This window comes from Penicillium hordei, assembly GCF_028827395.1.
Source record: "Penicillium hordei strain IBT 12815 chromosome Unknown utg000002l_segment0_segment0, whole genome shotgun sequence".
Lineage (NCBI taxonomy): Eukaryota > Fungi > Ascomycota > Eurotiomycetes > Eurotiales > Aspergillaceae > Penicillium > Penicillium hordei.
The window spans coordinates 3,828,128-3,847,188 of NW_026623143.1; the positions used below are offsets into that span (position 1 = coordinate 3,828,128).

General features: G+C 47.5%; 8 protein-coding genes across 8 annotated transcripts; 4 read left to right on the top strand and 4 right to left on the bottom strand.

The window, feature by feature from the left end:
- Window positions 1-1,321: 1,321 nt before the first annotated feature.
- On the bottom strand, window positions 1,322-3,223 carry N7537_004774 (ubiquitin carboxyl-terminal hydrolase family protein; the record flags this gene model as incomplete). Its single annotated transcript, XM_056895831.1, has 2 exons — window positions 1,322-2,487; window positions 2,563-3,223. 2 exons carry the CDS (start codon window positions 3,221-3,223, stop codon window positions 1,322-1,324), a joined length of 1,827 nt encoding a protein of 608 aa, XP_056755579.1.
- Window positions 3,224-3,402: 179 nt separating this feature from the next.
- Window positions 3,403-4,635, bottom strand: pre1 (proteasome core particle subunit beta 4; the record flags this gene model as incomplete). The annotated part of the gene is made up of 6 exons (XM_056895832.1): window positions 3,403-3,642; window positions 3,700-3,823; window positions 3,897-4,146; window positions 4,201-4,354; window positions 4,409-4,577; window positions 4,631-4,635. 6 exons carry the CDS (start codon window positions 4,633-4,635, stop codon window positions 3,565-3,567), a joined length of 780 nt encoding a protein of 259 aa, XP_056755580.1. The 3' UTR covers window positions 3,403-3,564.
- A 54-nt stretch (window positions 4,636-4,689) lies between these two features.
- Window positions 4,690-6,510, top strand: N7537_004776 (ribosomal RNA-processing protein RRP9; the record flags this gene model as incomplete). Its single annotated transcript, XM_056895833.1, has 1 exon — window positions 4,690-6,510. One exon carries the CDS (start codon window positions 4,690-4,692, stop codon window positions 6,508-6,510), a length of 1,821 nt encoding a protein of 606 aa, XP_056755581.1.
- A 963-nt stretch (window positions 6,511-7,473) lies between these two features.
- On the bottom strand, window positions 7,474-9,272 carry N7537_004777 (uncharacterized protein; the record flags this gene model as incomplete). The annotated part of the gene is made up of 4 exons (XM_056895834.1): window positions 7,474-8,769; window positions 8,839-8,931; window positions 8,994-9,113; window positions 9,177-9,272. The coding sequence occupies 4 exons, from the start codon at window positions 9,270-9,272 to the stop codon at window positions 7,474-7,476; spliced, it is 1,605 nt and encodes a 534-aa protein (XP_056755582.1).
- A 997-nt stretch (window positions 9,273-10,269) lies between these two features.
- N7537_004778 (uncharacterized protein) lies at window positions 10,270-10,895 on the bottom strand (the record flags this gene model as incomplete). Its single annotated transcript, XM_056895835.1, has 2 exons — window positions 10,270-10,557; window positions 10,668-10,895. Coding segments are annotated over 2 exons (516 nt in total), but the record flags the coding sequence as incomplete, so codon positions are not given.
- Window positions 10,896-12,634: 1,739 nt separating this feature from the next.
- Window positions 12,635-13,344, top strand: N7537_004779 (uncharacterized protein; the record flags this gene model as incomplete). Its single annotated transcript, XM_056895836.1, has 4 exons — window positions 12,635-12,705; window positions 12,939-13,046; window positions 13,150-13,177; window positions 13,303-13,344. 4 exons carry the CDS (start codon window positions 12,635-12,637, stop codon window positions 13,342-13,344), a joined length of 249 nt encoding a protein of 82 aa, XP_056755584.1.
- Window positions 13,345-14,291: 947 nt separating this feature from the next.
- Window positions 14,292-17,655, top strand: N7537_004780 (MDM20/NAA25 family protein; the record flags this gene model as incomplete). The annotated part of the gene is made up of 8 exons (XM_056895837.1): window positions 14,292-14,433; window positions 14,484-14,800; window positions 14,882-15,058; window positions 15,168-15,511; window positions 15,581-15,857; window positions 15,910-16,678; window positions 16,739-16,851; window positions 16,903-17,655. The coding sequence occupies 8 exons, from the start codon at window positions 14,292-14,294 to the stop codon at window positions 17,653-17,655; spliced, it is 2,892 nt and encodes a 963-aa protein (XP_056755585.1).
- Window positions 17,656-18,029: 374 nt separating this feature from the next.
- N7537_004781 (60S ribosomal protein eL36) lies at window positions 18,030-19,030 on the top strand (the record flags this gene model as incomplete). The annotated part of the gene is made up of 3 exons (XM_056895838.1): window positions 18,030-18,074; window positions 18,480-18,665; window positions 18,947-19,030. 3 exons carry the CDS (start codon window positions 18,030-18,032, stop codon window positions 19,028-19,030), a joined length of 315 nt encoding a protein of 104 aa, XP_056755586.1.
- Window positions 19,031-19,061: the final 31 nt, after the last annotated feature.

Genomic DNA, 19,061 nt, shown 5'->3' on the forward strand with positions numbered 1-19,061 from the left:
GTTTTGCTTGTGAAAAGGTCTTGGCATTGCCTGGGTAGCTGTTCTGGCTATTAAGGGGCAAAGATAGGAGATGAAAGGTTAATTCTGACAACGAACAGGAAGCCAGTTACTTGGAATAATCCTTGAGGCAGCTATGTCATAATCTGACAAGCCAGGCACCAAGGCAGGTGGCTGTCTCAAGAGTAGCCATTCTAGGAAAACAAAGTCCCCTGTTATACATAAAAAAGGCCTCTTAGGGTCTACATTTTTACCATCTTCGCATATTGTACATATTAGAGTCTGAATGGCACTCTGTGTTACTATTCATTATCCTTTGAGAAGTTATAACACCGAGGGGGGGAAGTATATAGTAAAGCCTATTTATAACGATACATTATAATACTATAAGCAGTTAATTGTCAAATCAAGGTGCCATATATTAAATATATATTTCTGGTTTATATACAAATTCAGGTTCCAAAAAAGCTCTTATCATCGCACTGCTTCTCTACCCCCCATATCCTCACCTTCACGAACCCTTCATGTCTATCAAGCGCAGTAAGTAACTATTCTCATAGAGTCACTTTCTAGGAGGTTAGGATTGATCGGTGAGGCTTTTTAATTGGCTGAAATCGGCCAAAGACCACGTGATTACACAGCGGGGTTTTAATTAGTCAGGATTGGCTGAAAATGACGTATAAATCTCTGGATATAACATTGTTTTTGCATGGAAGAGAGGGTGAATTAATAAAGTTCGTAAGCAGTAAACAGATTTTAAACCGTGTTATCATTATATCCGCTATCGTTATAAATAGGTTTTACTGTAGTTATAAAGTACAAAAAAAAGAAATGCAAGCGGCGCGATTCGAACGCGCGCGGTTTCCCACTACGGGTTCAGATGTTATTATCAAATAACCTCCTAAACGTAGCGCCTTAACCACTCGGCCACGCTTGCCGGATATGGAAAATAGGACCTCTACTACATATCAAACAAATTCTTATTCACCCATTGAGTATTCTATAGTCATAAAATTACATGGTTACTGTAATCCACATAACTAGGCGGCGATAGGTACAAATGTACGTTGGCAGTCGTTTCCCATTTCGGGATCCCACTAGTATATAATTAGGCTGTAAAATATAGCAGGTGTTGTCTTTCTATATCTTTTCATTTCTAATGCAGCATTTGCGCCTGTTTTACCGTACAGTGGAATATATCGAAACCAAAGCATAATTTCGTCATTATTTGATGGTACATTGCATTTTCTCTCAAACATACAAACGTAAAAGACAATAGGAAGTTTGAAGCCCAAGCCAACCTCTCAGGTGTAACCATCTCAGATCATGCACGTCCCTTTCCTTTGTTCCCTGGCACCTTACGCCGCTCCCAGACCATAAGATATCCCTCACGAGTAAACAGCGTCTCGCTCTCCGCACGCTTGACGAACAAATCCTGAATTTCAAGCCACTCCGGGCCCTGCTGCTGCTTCTCTGTGGAACCGCCGTTTTTGGTGCGAGTGTTCTCGGCCTCCATGGCTTTATCATGAAGTTGGACAAGCCATGACACCTTCTCGCTGCCACCACCGGCCCCGCTGGAAGAACCGCCAGCCCCTGACGCAGCGTTGACGCCCTTATCCACAGCGTCATCCATTGCACCGGGTGCGGCTATGGCAGGGTCGAGGATGATGTTTGCGACAAGATCGTAGAGGATTGGCTCTCCGGGTGAGCAAATATTGGGATTTGGCTCGACGTAGGGGGACATATCCAAGTTGTGCGGCGAGGGAAAGGTGACGATGGTTGGGTTTCGCTCAGAGACAAAGCGGTTCTTGCTGAAGCGCTTAATATGGAAGAAGAGGTAGGGAGGAAGAGGGTGGAGGAGACGGTGTCGGACACGGTGTGCCAGTTTCTCTGATGCCGTGTAGCCGTTATATTTGTTCAAGAGGGTAGTCAAGGGAACCTGTGGGATACTGGACTCCCGATTGGCAGATTGGAAGAGGGGTGTGGGGGGTAAGTCCAGTGTGAGGATGAGGAAAGGAGTTACCTGGCTATTGATTGTGCCAGATTCAGTGAATACCAAACGGGCATTTTGGGTGTCGGAGTGAGCGGTGATAGCTTGGCTTTCGATCCGTACGCGGCCCTGGAACGCTGCGTGAACAACACTTGTGGGTGTTGGAGAGGGCTTCTTGGACCCTCCTAAGGCGAGGTGCAAGCAGTTTAGGAACCAAGACAAGAAGTCCACAGGATCTGCTTGGTTTGTGAGAGTAAACCGTTTCGAGGATCGCACGGCAATCTCCTGTAGTAACTCGTGTGGAGACACATGTGACCGGAATGCCTTAGGGTTCCATAGCTTGCGCACCAGCGTGCTAAAACGAAGAATGATCTCTGGTGTGCCAGGCGTAGGGAAATCGTGGAGGAGGAAGAAATTGCGAATAGGCAAAACATGTGCCAGTAGTTGAGCTACTACATTGACGTAGTCGTTGGCTTTGATGTTGTTCATGCCGACAAACCCTGAAAAGAAAAACAATTAGTCAAAATGATTAGTCAAAATGAACCTTTCAACTTTATCATGGTGCAGGCTCTTACCTGGTCTGTACTTCGACCCAGAAAGGTCCCAGGCATCATGCACTTCCTTATCGAGCTTGACCACTTGGTTCTTTGTGTAGTGTGGATCAACCACATATTTGATATCTTCCAAACTCTTGTTATTGACTTCGTATCCTTCAGGCAAAACATAGACCTTCTTCGTGCCAATGTTGATGAAGACGTGGTGTCCAACTTCAAGGGCGTGAAAATAGGCATGCGATTTCGGACCACGGCCCTGGAAGTATTTGCCGCAGACAAGGCATGCGTACACATTTATATTTGACAGACTGATGGAGCACAGCTTCTCGAAATCGAAATCCAGGATTTCCCGGTTGATCGTGTCGAGGTACAGGTCGCTGTAGCCTTCCATGGGGGCGATTTGCCGCTTCGGAGCGCTGAGTGCAGGTGCATCTTCGTCAATATCCGAGAATCCAGAGGGGTCTTTTTCGCCCTCCTCGAGCTCCTCCCCTTCTATTTCAGCTGCTCCTTGAATATCCACACCATTGCGATCCTGTCCCAGCTCTTCGACGCTCGATGGGTATGCGGGCACTGCGCGGTTGCGAGAATCGGAGTCATTGTCGTCCTCGACGCGCGCCTTTTTCGATACAGGTGAGCCAGAGAAGTCTTGCTCCAAGGGAAGCTCTGCTGGTCTTTTGGACATTGTGAGATGATTTGGATCGAAAAGTTGGTGATCTCGGAGTTCTTGACTTTCTCAGAGCTCGGGATGCGACTTAGTTGCAAACAAGTCAAACGCCCATGGTCAGACCAATGCCAAGCCGTATACGGAGTACAGTACGTTCCATACAAAATGGTGTTCATTTTGAGCAGTGAGATTATAGGGCCGTATTTGCCTATTATTTATTCAAGACTATCTAGTAATCTACTCTTTACTTGACTTCCAAGGTTGCTACAGCCTAAATCATGCCGACCGTTCGATTATCTCGGAATCAAAAGAAAAACGTCATAAGATGTGATACAACAAACGCCGTGGTATGTCGACCTTCAAGCACTCCGGACCACCTTATCGTTATCCACAGAGATTTCTTGCACACCATCCTTTGTCACGACCTTCACCAACATCTGCGAATAATTGTATCAGCATAACGGCATTTGGGGATGGCTTTCTAAAGAACTTACCCCCTTGTAGTCAATTGGTAGTCTACGCTTCAGCTCATCTGTGCACAGTGTGAGGAGCGCAAGGCCCTCCTCGAGGGAGCAGTCGGGATGGTGGTGTTTGTCAAGAATGGAGAGGCAGTAGTATCTAGCAGAGTCAGCATCAGTTATCTCTCGCCTGGACTTTCGTATCGTCCATCATCATGGGCCAGGAAACATACTGGGCATAGCCGTGGGCAGCATATGGGAGGGGCGCAAGCGACGCTAGATAATCAACCCAGTAGAGATGAGGCTTCTCAGTGACCGGATCTATACCACCTAGCAGCAGGTTTACTGTGTAGGGACTTCGTGACCGCAGGCTGCGTGCCAATTCTCCCCGGACGAAATTGGCAACGGCAGAGGGGCTGAGCTCGGTTTCGTTGCGCATGCTGTAGAGTGCAGCGTTGGCTTGGATGTATTCGGCAAATTGAACTAACATAGGTATCTCATTAGCATCTTGTATATCTCATCGGAGAAGCTACATACCGGTATCTCCCGACTCGCCAGAGAAGGCCATCAATGTGTTCTTGTTCAACTGTCGTGTCTTATCATCTTCAGCCTTGAGGACTGTTGGGCCTCTCATTGCGGCCTTGGATGCAGCAAGAATGACGAAGTCCTTGCCGGCGATACCCAAAAGAACCTCCCTAGCAACTGTTAATGACCATTTGTAGAAACCAGATTACCGTCAACTTACATGTTTGCGGTATGAGAGATAAATAAAAAAAATAACAAGCAAGTAGATGATCAGAGAAGACGAAGGGGAGTAGTGGTTAAGTGAGGAGGACCGCGCGGTGAGCTTGACGCCTGGAGCTCCCGTGAGGTCAGCTACCTGCTGAGTCAGCCGCCGCTTAGCGCTTTTTTTTCTGCCAAAAAAAAGTTGAAGTTTTGATCTCCGCAGTCCGAGTCCCTCGAGAACGCCATATTTGAATTTTTTATACAGAGATCAAGAACTGACAGGCTTGACAAAACGTCGCCATGTCATCCTTTTTCACTGTACCCAATTCTCAGCGCAAGAGGAAGAGAGACGACCGTGCCGGAGCCCCAGGATCGAAAAAGCGAGGCGTGGATGCCAAAACCGACGGTGTTCGACGTACCAGAGAGAGAGAAGAATCAATCTCAGGCAGTGACTTGGACGAAGATGCCGCAATTGATACGGCAGAGTCAGGCGACGAAAGCGGATCGGACTCCGAAGATGGCGAAACCGCGGCGGATCGAAGATTGAAACTCGCTGAACGCTACTTGGGTAACATCCAAGAAGAAGTCGACGAGGCTGGATTTGATGCTGCAGATATCGACCGAGACTTGATCGCGGAGCGATTGAAGAAGGATGTCGATGAATTCAAAGGACGGACGTTCCGTCAAATCGCTGCGAAACTATCCGTTCCCTCGGCACCCCATTCCTTTTTCCGCTCAGATACCCAGTCGAACACTGCCATTGCAGTCCACCCACCATTTGTCTACATTGTTTCCAAGGATAAGACTTTGACCAAGTGGGAATTGGCTACACCTAGTGCAGCGGGCTCTACAGAATCGAACGACGATAATGATACTTCCAAGCGGCCTACGCGCCCCCAGCGCAAGAAGCCCAAGCGTGTGAAGTACGCTCGTGGTATGCGCAAAGTTGGCGAATCAGGAGAGGATCAAGGACATACAGGAAGCATCATATCTGTTGCCGTCTCACCTTCTGGAAAATTCGTGGCCACCGGTGGAGCGGACAATAAGCTTATTATCTGGGACGCAGAGACTTTGACGCCAACCAAGACTTTCTTGCACCACAGAGACTCGGTTTGCAGCCTGTCTTTTGCACGCCATATCTCAACGATGAGTTCTGGAGAGCAGTTGTTCTCTGGCTCGTACGACCGCACAATTAAGACATGGTCCATCAGCGGGGCAGGCCACGCCTATGTCGAAACACTCTTCGGCCACCAGGATCATGTCACCGGAGTTGCTGCCATGACCATTGACGAATGTGTCAGTGTTGGTGCTCGGGATCGCACCGCCCGCCTGTGGAAGGTTGTCGATGAAACACAGCTCGTGTTCCGTGGTGGCGCCTCCAGGAATGCCCCTTACCACGAGAGCAACATTGACTGCATTGCCCCCCTCCCACCCACTCACTTCGTCACTGGCTCAGATTCCGGCTCCCTTTGCCTTTGGTCAGTTCACAAGAAGAAGCCACTCTTCACCGTCCGCCTTGCTCATGGCTTGGACCCAATCCCCCCTCTGGATGTGTTATCACCCGAGACAGACGAGGCGACTGCCGCCCACAACACGCGCCACATGCGTCCCATGCCTCGCTGGATCACCGCACTCGCTACTCTACCGGGTACCGATGTTGTCCTCAGTGGCAGCTGGGATGGTTTCATCCGCGCATGGCGCGTCTCAGAAGATAAAAAGACCCTTATCGCTCTGGGTCCCATCGGTGCAGGCCTATCTAGTACCGTGACACCGCCAGACACACCCTCGCAGCAACTCAACCAGACTCTTGCTCTTGATGCCACCCCTGCGGCTGAGCAAAAAGAGCCAGAGCCTTTGATTAAGGGTGTCATCAACGACATTGCGGTCTTCGAACGACGCCCCGAGTCTGATATGCCAGGTGCTGAATCAAAAAAGTCTGAGACCGAGCACGAACCTCGTGGTTTGTCCATCATCGCCGCTGTCGGCAAAGAGCACCGATTGGCTCGCTGGAAGTGCTTCAACAACAATTTCCATGAAGGCCCCACTTCAGGAGGCCGCAATGGTGCTGTTGTCTTCGAAGTTCCGTTTGCTACTAATGACACCGTGAAGGCTGATGTATAAATTTTGTTCATAATCTTCTTGTCTCGATCTTGGTCATTGACCGAGTAAAATGGGGAGCGTTGCTCGGGGTCAGGTGTATTTGGAGTCACATCTGTGTATTTTACTATTTTTGCATATGTACCGGATTTCTTCGGTGCATTGAAGTATTCAATCATATCCCTATTTCAAGCAGCACTGCCCCCGAATAGTAAACTTCGTGATTAAGGTAAACAATCGGAAAAGCTGTATAGGTACGTACCACACTTTTATAACCTTGCTTCCATCCAATCTCGCAAGTTTGTTGTTTCAACAAATAACCAAAGAGTCCTACGCTACGTCATGTGGAAATGGTTGCTGGCTATTCTTGTTGGTTGAATTTGCTTGTAAATAGGGTGTCCACCAGGTGGGTCATGGTAGATGCATTTATTTACTCCAAATGGACTCGAGAATCGTCGTAGGTACATGTATTTATCAATTCTGACGCAACATATGTTAGCAATAATACTATCAAGTAAGCCAGTGCACTCTGTTAGTTTGCGCTCTACTTGTTTGGTGGGAGAAGAGAATGAGAAGCAAGAACTTAATACAGTAGAGCCTGGGTGCTTTTCCATGGATCTAATGACGGATTTTGTAGCCACAGTTTATTGAGTGCCAAGATACTAGGTTCTTCGACTTCACTGGCAAGGGGCAACCAAAATATCAAGATAGAACCGAAGAAGGATAAATAGGGGTATTCATAGAGTACGGCTGAACCGATAAGAAACAAACATGGAAGATAGAATCAAGCCGTTGAAGGCATCGGAAGGAAAAAAGAGGAAAAGAAAAGGGGAATAGGTCGTTCTTTTGATATCAAAATAAGACAAAACGCCAACCATGTCCACAGTCCTCTTATCATTACCCAAGCGCCGCGCTGTAGCTAAAACAAAACATTAAGAAGGCCGATAAAATGCGAAAGCAAATACCGCGTCGATGGTTGAAAGATCTCTAATATGGAGAGAATCTGGCACGTCGCCTCTGTGTAGTTCTTCTCACTGGACCGACAGGCTGATCTTCGTCGGAATCATCGAGGGTGATCGCATTATGAGCAGTGGTCCCGTTATGGATCGAACGGCGCGCAGTAGGTCTAGCGGGCCTAACAGGCGGTGAGGATTCCTCCTCCTCAGGTGAGTCAGGAACTTCTTCAGGTGGTGGCCTCGCTGTAAGCCATGACGCATCGCTGGGGGCTTGGAACCAGGGGGACTGGCGTGGATATTGTAGACTAGCCTGACGAGGTGGTGCAGTTTGGATTGCGTCTTCGTCAGATTCATCCGAGTCTTCCTCGACCATCTCTCTGTCGTCCGATTCCGCTTCGTCCGAATCCACTGAGACTTCCTGTTCCTCCTCTTCATCAGAAGCCTCGTCGTCAAAGTAAGGCGTAGTGTTTCTATAATTGAGCCCAAGCGGTATGGGATGGTGGTGGCCACCCTCAGCATCATCCACAACGGTGCCGGTGGAACGGTCTGATTCCGATTCATACATATCGCCACTCCCGAGACGATCGGCTTGACTTTCAATGAACGAACTCGTGGGCGGATGGTCGTTTTCAGCATCAATGAATGAGTCTGACTCGTCATACTCATTTTCCTCTTCGTCTTCGTCTTCCTCTTCTTCGTCGTATTCACTCCCATGGGTGTTACCTGAAGCGAAATAGTTGCCATGATCCACTGGGATCGGGAGCCCCATTGGGATCATACCAGGTCCATCCATCAAGTTTTCAAGCCGGTCGAAAATCTGCCGGCTAGCACCTGAGGGCCAGTTAGGGCGTCCAGGGATGGTAGGCCCATAATACTGAAGCGCAAAGTTGCCCCAAACGCCATCACGTTCATCGATGTCGTCGAAGTGATCAGATCCCTCTAGCTCGCCATCGGCCTCCTCCTCGTCCATACCATCATCGAGCGAGTCTAGGTCGGTCTCACTGAAGTCAGCTGATCCACTGTCATCTGTCTCCTCGGAATCCGACCGGTATCGATAGCCGCATCCTGCGCAATTGTGTCCTTCTAATTCCCACGAGCAGACCGGACATCGAACCACTCCGTCATGGGTGTCAATGACAGGTTGGAGTGGGGGAGCTTTGGGCTTGAAAAGACCCCCGAACAAACCTCCCTCGGTTGGATGATTATTGGCCTTGTCCTGGTCTAGTCTTTCTGCTTCGTCTCTTTGGTTCTTTGTATGCTCTGTAGTCGTTTCTCCTTTGTCTAAAAGTTCAGCTCGGCCTGTGAACATCTGCACAACGGCACGGACCTGTAACAGGAGAGATATGTTAATACAATGAAACGAATTCAAGGATGTTGAAGGACTGTTAAAACTCACCAAATAAGCTGGAGCTGGTTGGGTCTTTACGGGTGCTCGGCAGTCCGGGCATGTTCGCTTTGATCTTCCACCAGCAAACCATGAGGATAGACACTAAGTGAATAATTTTGGTCAGCTAATAGAATTAACAAGATCGTACAATAGGAGGGACTCACTGAGTAGCAGAAAGTGTGCCCGCAGGCGATAGTAAACGGTTCGTAAAGGGGACGGATGCATATACCACACTGTATCAGAGTGCGAATATCATCGACATGGCCTTGGAGGGTGTTAACCAGCTGTATAGCGCACGTCAGTATTTAGTTTTTGGTCACATTAATCAGATGCGGGAATGGACTTACCCCCGATGCCTCAGCCCCAGAACCACTTCTAGCTGCCATGTTGATCTTCTGGGGCTCTTCAAGAGCTGTGTTTTCCACTCTAGGGACGTAGCCCATCAACCGGAGTGCGTTTTAAGGCGTCTTGGGGCGAATGCGCGAGTGTCGACGGAATGCGGTGGGGGTCCCGGAAAGTAAAAGTTTCGCAAAGTGGCAAGGTGTGATCAACAAGTTTTCGCAGAGACAAACGCTAAAAGTCGAAGAACGCTGCAAGGACAACGTGACTGTCTGAGATTGAGAGAAAGGTACAAGGAAGAGCAATAATATGATCCAGATTCTTTACGTGAGAGGGCAGATGTTTTGGTGGCCTCAGGCAAGCAATCACATAATCATGAGGAAGGGGCCTCAAGGAGCTTCGACCTGGCAACTTCGGACATGACTCGTCACTTTCTTTTATCGATGGTCCTTTCATGACGTTTTCTCATTTTGGACTGGTTGAGCTTGCCCAAAGGTCTATTGTGAAAATAATCCGCATAGCAAGTGCAACTGTACACCTCTTACAAGTGAGGGACTTTTGTATGTGAATGAAGCCTCGAGAGATCTTACGACACGAAGACGTTGCCCGGTTTTTGGCTTCACTTTTCTTTCATTCCTAAACTGATACCAGGTGAGCCAATCACGTATTTTTATCTTTAATAATATGGTCGATCAAGACATATTCGACCTCATTTACACATCTAGATCTTGCATCCACTGGTTCACCCACAGATCGTAGATCATGCATCAGGACATTTAAAAAAGACACTCTAAACCACAACTCAAGAGCTTTCGGGCTTTCGATTGAACTTGAGGGCTTTTACGTCTCTACCACCCTGCTAACTTGGAGGAATAGTAATTTCATAACACTATTCGGGCGACTACCTACTCTGCCTATCATCTTCTTTAGTGAGAACCGATATATAACTTCAATTTCGTATGCAAGGGAGAGGAAAAAACGCCAAATAATGACCCGAAACCCCCCTCCCCCACCTTGCAAATCACGGTCCAGCTCTATGCACCTTTGTAGGCTTGGAGTATTGGTAATATGCCGGTTAGAATTAGAATGCCTAGTTACCATCTGCGGCTCTCGAACTTTTACCACTAGGGCGATCTCACCGCCGATCATATCCGTACAATCTGATAGCATAGTCACGCAAACGAAGGGGTAACTATCAGTTTTCCAGTCCACTATAGGACTTTCACCTCCCTGCGACTCACCCGTGGCCTCTCGCTCTTGTTTCTCTGCCGCTGAAAGATCCCTCGATTTATCTTCCTTGCTGCTCATGGAGAAGTTAATATAGCCAATCTCGAAGTCCATGGCAGGGATAAGGTCAACTTTAGCGATACTTGAGACAATCTCTAGCGTCTCGGGGGTTTTCCAAGCATCATGAATGAACAGCGCACACCTTCCAAAAGTGTCAGCGCCTTATCCCATAATTATATCAATATACTCGACTATTCATCTTTTTTTCGCACCTCCGGGTTCAAAATCTCCTTTCTCATTTGCTGGACGGCTTCGGCGGAGAAAAGTGAGAACCGCTCCGAGACACCAATAGGGGAAACCTCTTTTCTACCAGAGAAGCCTAGATCTTCTATCGTGTACAATTTCGAGGGTGGGATAAACTCTAGGTGTTTCGATGTATCAAAGGTGACAATTTCCGGCACCGAGATGACCTTTTTCGACGGGAATATCTCTTTGTTACTAACTAGCAATGGCCGCTTGCCGAATTAGAACCATGTCGACAACGAAGGTATCGGGGCGTATATCAATGTTTCTACTGTCGCCGTATTTCTGCTGGTGCATAAGTCTCATGGCTCTCTTTCATAGACGCAATCTCGAAAGAAAAACCACCAGGTGACATCCAACGATGTGTGCCAAAAGGAGCGCTACTTCACTTCAGGTAGGATAAAACTGAACATAAATTTGCTAAATCTAGCACAAAACTTCAAAGTTATCGGACTTTGATATTGGGAAGAGAAAGAATTGGGGAGGATTCTATGGATGCTATTCCGACGTGCGCAATATGGAATGGAAGTGAGCATGTCAACCGTTTCGAACAACAGACGGCAACGACGGATATATAGCTTTGATCTAATTTTCATTGTCCAATCGAATCTCTACATCTTCCTAGCAATCATAACATGACAAATCTATCAAGCTTCGAGTGACGCGAGCACCATCGGTAACTTCAGGAGCTTTCATGCATAATTGACCATCTAGTGGGCTAGATAAGCAGGAGACAGAGCTCGTGCTCTATGCATGCACGGTTACCAATCAGATTTGGAGGTTCTCTAAGGATCAACAATCTCGTTATGGAAATTGTTCCCAATTTCGGTTTGGCATGACACATAGATTAATGCTCCACCCGCGTCTCGGAACGACGGAGTATGCCACCGGGGACTTGATTCTCATTGGATTTCATTGCCATAAAATCATGCTGCGTTAGGGCTCCATCAGAGTTCTTAGAATCAAAGAGCGCGCCCCGGGGGGGGGGTGGGGGGTTGAATATAAAGTGCGACCTAGGAGAATACTGATACCATACTAGCATTGATGCTCCGATATGCTATCGAGTGGAAATTTTTGACTGGTTTTAGATATCTATGGATACATAGACTAGGGTGCCTAAACATTTCAATGCGGCTGCTTATCACGGGCAGTTTCGGCGCTATCTATGTCGTGTTTAATAGCGGCCTCGGTGCCATCCTCTTATAAATGCAGCTTGGAAGGACGGTTGACGGCTGTATTTCTTCTACCTTTGATTTATTTCGGTTGAAGACAACCAGATCCATTCTTCGGCGTAATCTCCCGCCAAGTGTATTTTCTTCCCGGATCAATGCTTCCAGTGCTTAAAACTTCTCTGAAGTATGGAAGTAGCTCACCTTTTCAGGGGCCCCGGTATGCAATATCCATCGATGGCTCTTTCAGTGACCATGTGATGTCTGCACAAGCACGGGAGTTGACACTAACCAAGGTTGGATAGTGGGTTCCAAGGGTATCTGGAGAAGGCTAAACGGGGAAGTGGAATAATTATTGATAACAGGTCCTTGGGTTAATTGAAAAAATCATGAGGATATATATTGGCTAGAAAGCTGGACTCTAAAATGGGGCCTTAGGCTAGTTCAATGGGTCCGCGGATCAGACATAACTAAGTGCTGTACAATTGTAGATTCTTCTAGAATAATATGAAACCCAACGCCCAAACACAATACGTAGATAAAAACATGTTATGCGGACCTCGGGACTTTGGGGTACATTGGCCGATCTCCGCGCCAAGACTGCGGATCCCCAATTCTTCCTTCATCCAACGCTAACTTCTGCTCCAATCAACCTCCACCTCCAATCTGATCTTCGAGCAACGCTTTGGAATTCTATTCTATTTGATTAATCTAATTGCCTTAATTATCGCTTGCAAATTTAGGAGACATACGAATTCACTGCACCCATGGCGGCCGAGTCAACCCAAAGAGACACTCACGACAAAGCGTGGGAGAAAGCGGAGAAGAAGTTCACGCAGTATGTTTCAATGTTTCCTCTTTCCACCCTTTTCTGTGTTTGTCCATTCCCCAAACGTGATATGACTTTTCTGGAGTCATCCGTGATCGCGGATGTGCTCCATCTTTACATGGAATGGACTATGGGGTCTTGAGAGCCACGCGTAGTAACACAGACTAGCCCGATGGCCGCGTATTCACAGGGGTGAATACGTGTGGCGTTTATCCATACTGATAGCTAACTTGCAATTTTAGTAAACATGCTAGCGAGTACTACGACCCATGCCAAGACTTCGCGGATCGGAGTCTCAAGTGTATGAAACGGAACGCCTTCGAGCGCGAAATGTGCCATGATTATTTCCAGTATGTCAGAAATCCTCATTGGCTCTTGGTCAGAAATTGACCAGCTCGTACAATATTGTCATGATTATCATATCTAGGCTTTCTCACTGACTGCCTTGTCTAGAGCTTATCGTGATTGCAAAAAGAACTGGGTAAGTTCAATACAGAACTTTGTCGTTAACGCCTCTTTCACCTGCCTCGTGCAAGTTTTGCCGCGAGATCCCTTGACTTTGATTCGCTACGTGTCGGAGTATATTCGGTTGCTAACAAGGCACAGCTCACCCAGAAGAAAGTTTCTTTGACGCCTCAGCCCAAATGAGACATTTCTATCAGCCCGGATCATTCTTACCAAAAATATCGACAACTTTCCTGGCTGGCAAGATCCTTGGCATCCCCAAATCAGTTGTTGCATGTGCTCTTTTATGAATCCAATGAGCAAAAGCCTCCCAAACCCAAAACCCTAGCTTATTTTACGTGCACTGCTCTGTTATAAGCATTCGAACTGCTGTCGGGAATTGCGATTTTGCGAGGCTGGTAAAAAATAACCACTTTTGGCAAGCCGAAACGTTTTATGGTCCGGCGCTGACCTGCGATATAAGCGGCTTTTTCTTTCTGGAGTTGTTTTCCTGCGACCTGGCTTCTGTTGGCGTATCGCACTATCTTTAAGTTAATTTAAGCCTGTATAATAGCATCTTCATAACGTTGGAGTCTTATCTATCTTGTCCAGGTGTAGAGCTTCGGATCTTCATATTCAGTCGAATAAAACCCTCGGGATACATGAAAAATAATTAAATAGACCCTGAGAACCTTTTAAGGTTGTAGCCCTTGGGCCTCCTAGCAACCATGGATGTCTCTAGATTTTAATGTAGTTATTAATTGTTTTTAAGTGTGATTACTTATCCCAATGGATACATATGGGCTATATTGTACAGTAAACTATAAAACTCAGACCAAAACAGTTGACTAGCTTTTTCAATATGTTATTTATGTCCTTTCTATTTTTGAACTATGTACCTCAATGTACATCTATGGCGCATACAGCTTCAAATGTTGTTTCTTGCCGGCAGTATGGTGCGGGGATTGGTTTACCGCCTACCCTTTGATCTCCTTCCCCGCCAAATAAAAAAGTGACCGGAGTCGATCACTCAAATCCTACTCAGATCATTGATCTTTTTTAGCCTATGCTATGCTTTGCATAGTAATCGAACTATTTCGCGAAAGACACCAATTGAAGAGTTCTCCTGCAAATTGAATACCACCTCCAACATGAGCTCCAGCAATGACGCGGTGTTTCTGCGTCGCAACAACCAAATCCAAGATGCCATTGACTCGCAGAACATGAAACAGGCCCTACAGCTGATTGAGAAGCGCATAAAGAAAGGCGAGAACACGCAATTTCTGAAGGCGAGTGATCCTTATTATTGTTTATTTCGAATTTACCCGCGGCGACGCTGTCAGTTGTACGGGACCAGCTAACACGTGAGATCGCAAGCAAACAGGCCTGGAAAGCGAATGTCCTCTTCAATCATGCGGATGAAACTCACAAAAAGAAAGGTATTGCAGAGACCCTCGAGCTGTGCAACGCCGATCCACCCATCTCGGATTTAGACTCTCTCGACATACTTCACCGTACGCTGCAGAAGATGGATGACCATACCGAGCTTCGGAGCGCTATATGGGAGCGAGCAGCTAAGGCAAAGCCACAAGATCATGCTCTTCAGATGAGGTGGTTCAAGTTCGGATATGAGGCTGCTGACTGGAAGTCAGCCCAGAAAGTGAGTTGGGAAGAAACCTATGTTACATTTTCATCGTATCAAGGGCCAAGTTGCTAATGAGTGCCTTCGTTCGTATCACAGGCTGCCATGAGTCTCCAAAAAAACTTTCCTCGGGAGCGAAAGTACTATTTCTGGGCCATTTTCCTCTGTTATCTTGTTTCAGATGACGCGGCTAGCTCGGACATGGACCGCAAGTTGTTTGGGACACTTGCCTATCGCTTTGCTCAGAAGGCAGTAGCCGATGTTCCTTCTAACCCCGTATGTGACTTTCCCCCAAAGACGATATGCGACTATATGCGCACTGGACGTGAAGATTGGATATAATACTCGGGCATAAATGACTGACATAGTCCATGGCTTACTACAGACTGAATTGCTAAGCCCTCCGAGAGCCATACAAACCGCCGAGGAACTTCTGTTGGTTGTTCGAATTCTCGAATCGCAGGGTCGCTGGACAGAGATTGTGCAGATTCTTGATAGCGAGAATGCTGGTCTCAACTCTCGGATTGTTAATAACGACAGGATTTTCACGCTAGTCAAAGTCATTAGCTTGAGGTCTGCCGAACTCTGGGAAGAAGGACACTCATACGTCAAAAGCCTGCTTGCCGTATCTGAAGACGAAGCAGAGCGCCGCACTCTGCATGAGCGTGATGATTGGAAATATTGGAACTTGCTCATCTTAGCCGTGCGCCGTCTTGAAAACAGCCCAGAGTATGTATTGCAATGTTTTACTTCTATACCGTCAAACCCTCAGCTAATAACTGATTACCTACTTCGTAGGCTGCTTTCAGACACGCAGCAGCATATCGAGAAGTTCATCGAATTCAGCCCAAAGTCCCGCAATGCGCACATCGCCCTCATGGACATAGTCCTCACCGGGGTTAAACGAGGCGAGCGGACAGAGGATGATCTGGTTATTGCGTGCCAAAGATACTTCGACCAACACAAGCACAAACTCTATGCTTTTAAAGACTTACGGGGGGTTTTGGAGACCCGTGATGACGCTTTAATTCACCGAGTAGCTCAGCATTGCATGGACAGTGTCGAGGGGAAACCCGTAAGTGCAACTTCTGCTAAACCCAGTTAATGCGAGCTAATCAACATTCCAGGACGATGCCATTCCATTGATCAATGCGTATAAGCTACAGTACTGCGACCGTATTTCAGGCAACAGCAACGCATCAAAATCTATCATTGAGACTCTTGTCCGCAATTGCCTTTACTTTTACGATGCATTCACACTTTTAGCAAAGACCCAGGACCAGAAGAAAGAAAGCCAACCAGATACTGCTTCCGCAATGGAAAGTCGGCCCACAGATGACTTCTGCATCATTGCCGCAATAGCCCTTCTTCAGCCCAGCCCAGCTGGCCAAACATCTGAAAAAATCAGCAACACTGCCCTGATTCGCGCCGCTGGCATTTTGGAACACCTTCTAATCGATTCACCGCATAACTACGAAGCGATTCTTATGTTGATTCGCATTTATCTTCTTCTCGGTGCTGGCTCCATTGCCTTGAGGTGGTTTGGCAAGCTGTCTGTCAAGCAAATGCAGTATGAAAGTGTTGCTCATAACCTTTTCACCCGTTTTGCTACCATCCACCCTCATCCCGCGTCTCCTATCGAGGGCGGAGAGTACAAGGATTTTGAACCGCAAGTTGCATTTATCGGCGCTCTTGACTTTTATCGTAGTGCAAACTTCACTATCAAGAACTCTTTGATAAAAGGTCTCGATGATGGGACTTACGTCAATCTAGACGACTCAATCGAGCTTCAAAAACGTATCAGGGACAGTATCTGCCGGAGAATGTGGGCCCTGGACTTACGGCGGATGCAAAGAATCCGCAAAGGAAACCACTTGGCCCTCCATGAGGACGTTGGTCAGCAACCCCCAGTCTCTCATGTACTCCCAGCATACTTGAATACTAACCACCCTATAGCTCAGGATACATCACCAGCTCAAGATCACCGGAAGTATGATGCTTTTATGAACCTGGAACGATGTGATAAATCTCCATTTGAGCACCGATTGCGCGCAGGCCCGATTCCTAGCGTAAGTTCGTTTGCTTGAGTGACACCGCGGCACCAACTAATACCAATATAGGAAAACTGGTTGGCATCCGCCCGGCTCACTGATCGACTTTTCAGTGTCCTTGAGAGCATCGGCAGTCAGAAGCCAGTCGTCTTGAAGCTAGAGCTGCCCGAAATCGGCAAATTGTCGCTCTCCCAGACTGATGCTGATCATACTGTCGCTGAGATTGATGCAACGAAGATTCACGTAGAACTCTTGAAAGTCGCTATGTTTATGGCTGGATCCAAGGCCCATACTTCTGCTGAAATTGAGACTTCTCTTGGAGAGGTAGAGGATTGGTTGAAGGTTAAGAGAGAGGATCTAGCCATGAAAGACACTAATAAGTCTTGTCTTATCATGAGAACAACCATCGAGTTCACTCCAGGCACCCCAGGCGCACCGACATGGGAATATTTCCATGTCATCTGGACCCTCGTGGAGACCCTCAAGGCTCTGTGGAATATTTTCGACCTGGATTCTCGAAAGGCCGCAAAGACCGCCAAACTACCTGCCGAACAAATGAAGAGACTGAATACTCTTGTTCGTGAAGTTTTCGAGGATGTTCGTTCGAACACCCGCAGTTTGAAACAGAGCCTTACTGAATCAGCTACTCTCAGTACACTCATCGACATGGTCAAGTGTGGTGATGCCACTGATGAATACGAGAAGCCGCTCCAAGATCTTTTGGAGAAGGTGTTGGATGAATCTGCTCTCGAATTGTTCTGTGGAGAGCTGAGGGAGAGCTGGGAGGAGGCACTTGACGGAGTGCTGGCTGCCAGGCTTTAATGCTGAACATCCAGAATCGCAAGGAATGAACCATATGTCCATGAAAATTCATAGTTAGAGTACATGTAAACCAAATCCATGACAGAGTTGATGTTAACAAGTCAGATGCAGTCCAGGTAGTAAAGGTTGATCTATAAAAAAAAGGGCAACGTTTATCACGTGCGTATGCCAAGTCATATTGACTTTGATGCCCGAAGTGTCAGGCATTAACGCTAGTCCTGATTCATCCAGCCCTAGCCCTAGCCACTCGCCTATCGCACCAACGCCAAGGCTCCATTTTGCGGTTCCAGGCAAAAGACCAGGCGATTTTCACACGGCTCCCTCACCTCCTCTTCGACAACCTCCGCCAACCCCTTCAGTCAACAACCGTCGAGATGGCCGAACGCTCCGGAATTGTGGTCGGACTCAACGCGGGCCGGGTACGTTCTTACTGTCTTTTTGCATCATGTTTTTCGGTTGTTTGAAGGTCTCCCAAGGTCTCTTCTTTCTTTTCATTCGGTCTGTTGGTCCATTCAAGACCAGTTGGGTCAAGGTTTATCGCGGCAACACTGGGAATTATCACGGCAAGGAGGATTACGATTGAATCGCACATTGGAAAAATCGGAGACTCGCTATGGAAAATTTCGATATCACGGGGACATTTTTTTTGGAATTCGACATTGGCACCGAAGCCAGCACTCGCCTTCCACGTACCCCTCATCCGACCGCGCCATGGATCTACCCGAACAGACAGACATGAAAGGCGAACTAGAAGAGATCATTGGAACCTGCGGCCGCTACATGAGACTCGGCCAAACAGACATACTGACTGGGCTCTCCTATAGAAAACCACCGCCCTCAACACCCCCAAGACCCGCATCTCGCGCACCAAGGGCAAGTCTTCCCGCCGCACCGCTTTCGTCCGCGAAATCGCCCAGGAAGTCGTTGGTCTCGCTCCCTACGAGCGCCGCATCATTGAGTTGCTGCGCAACGCCCAGGACAAGCGTGCCCGCAAGCTCGCTAAGAAGCGCGTACGTTTACTCTCAATCCTTTTCCCGCTTTCGTCTGGTTGGCTCCGTTGCATGGACTACGTTGGATTCGAGTCGATTTGGTCGAGGTCTTGTTGTATTGGAATAGTACTCTATGGGTCAATCTTGAAGAGGAAGATAAATTTCAATCTCTGCTTGGAGAAGCCCACACAATTCCTGTCCTGTTTACCAGTGACCGAGACCTATCAGAACGATTTCCATTAGGACCAGAGCCCGATCAGTTGATACATTTGAGTCAACACTTTTGCTAACTTCATATCCAGCTCGGTACTTTCGGCCGCGGCAAGGCCAAGGTTGAGTCCATGCAGAAGGTTATTGCTGAGTCTCGCCGCACCGCTGCTCACTAAATTTTCCGACCCGTTCCTGTTTTTCTTTCGT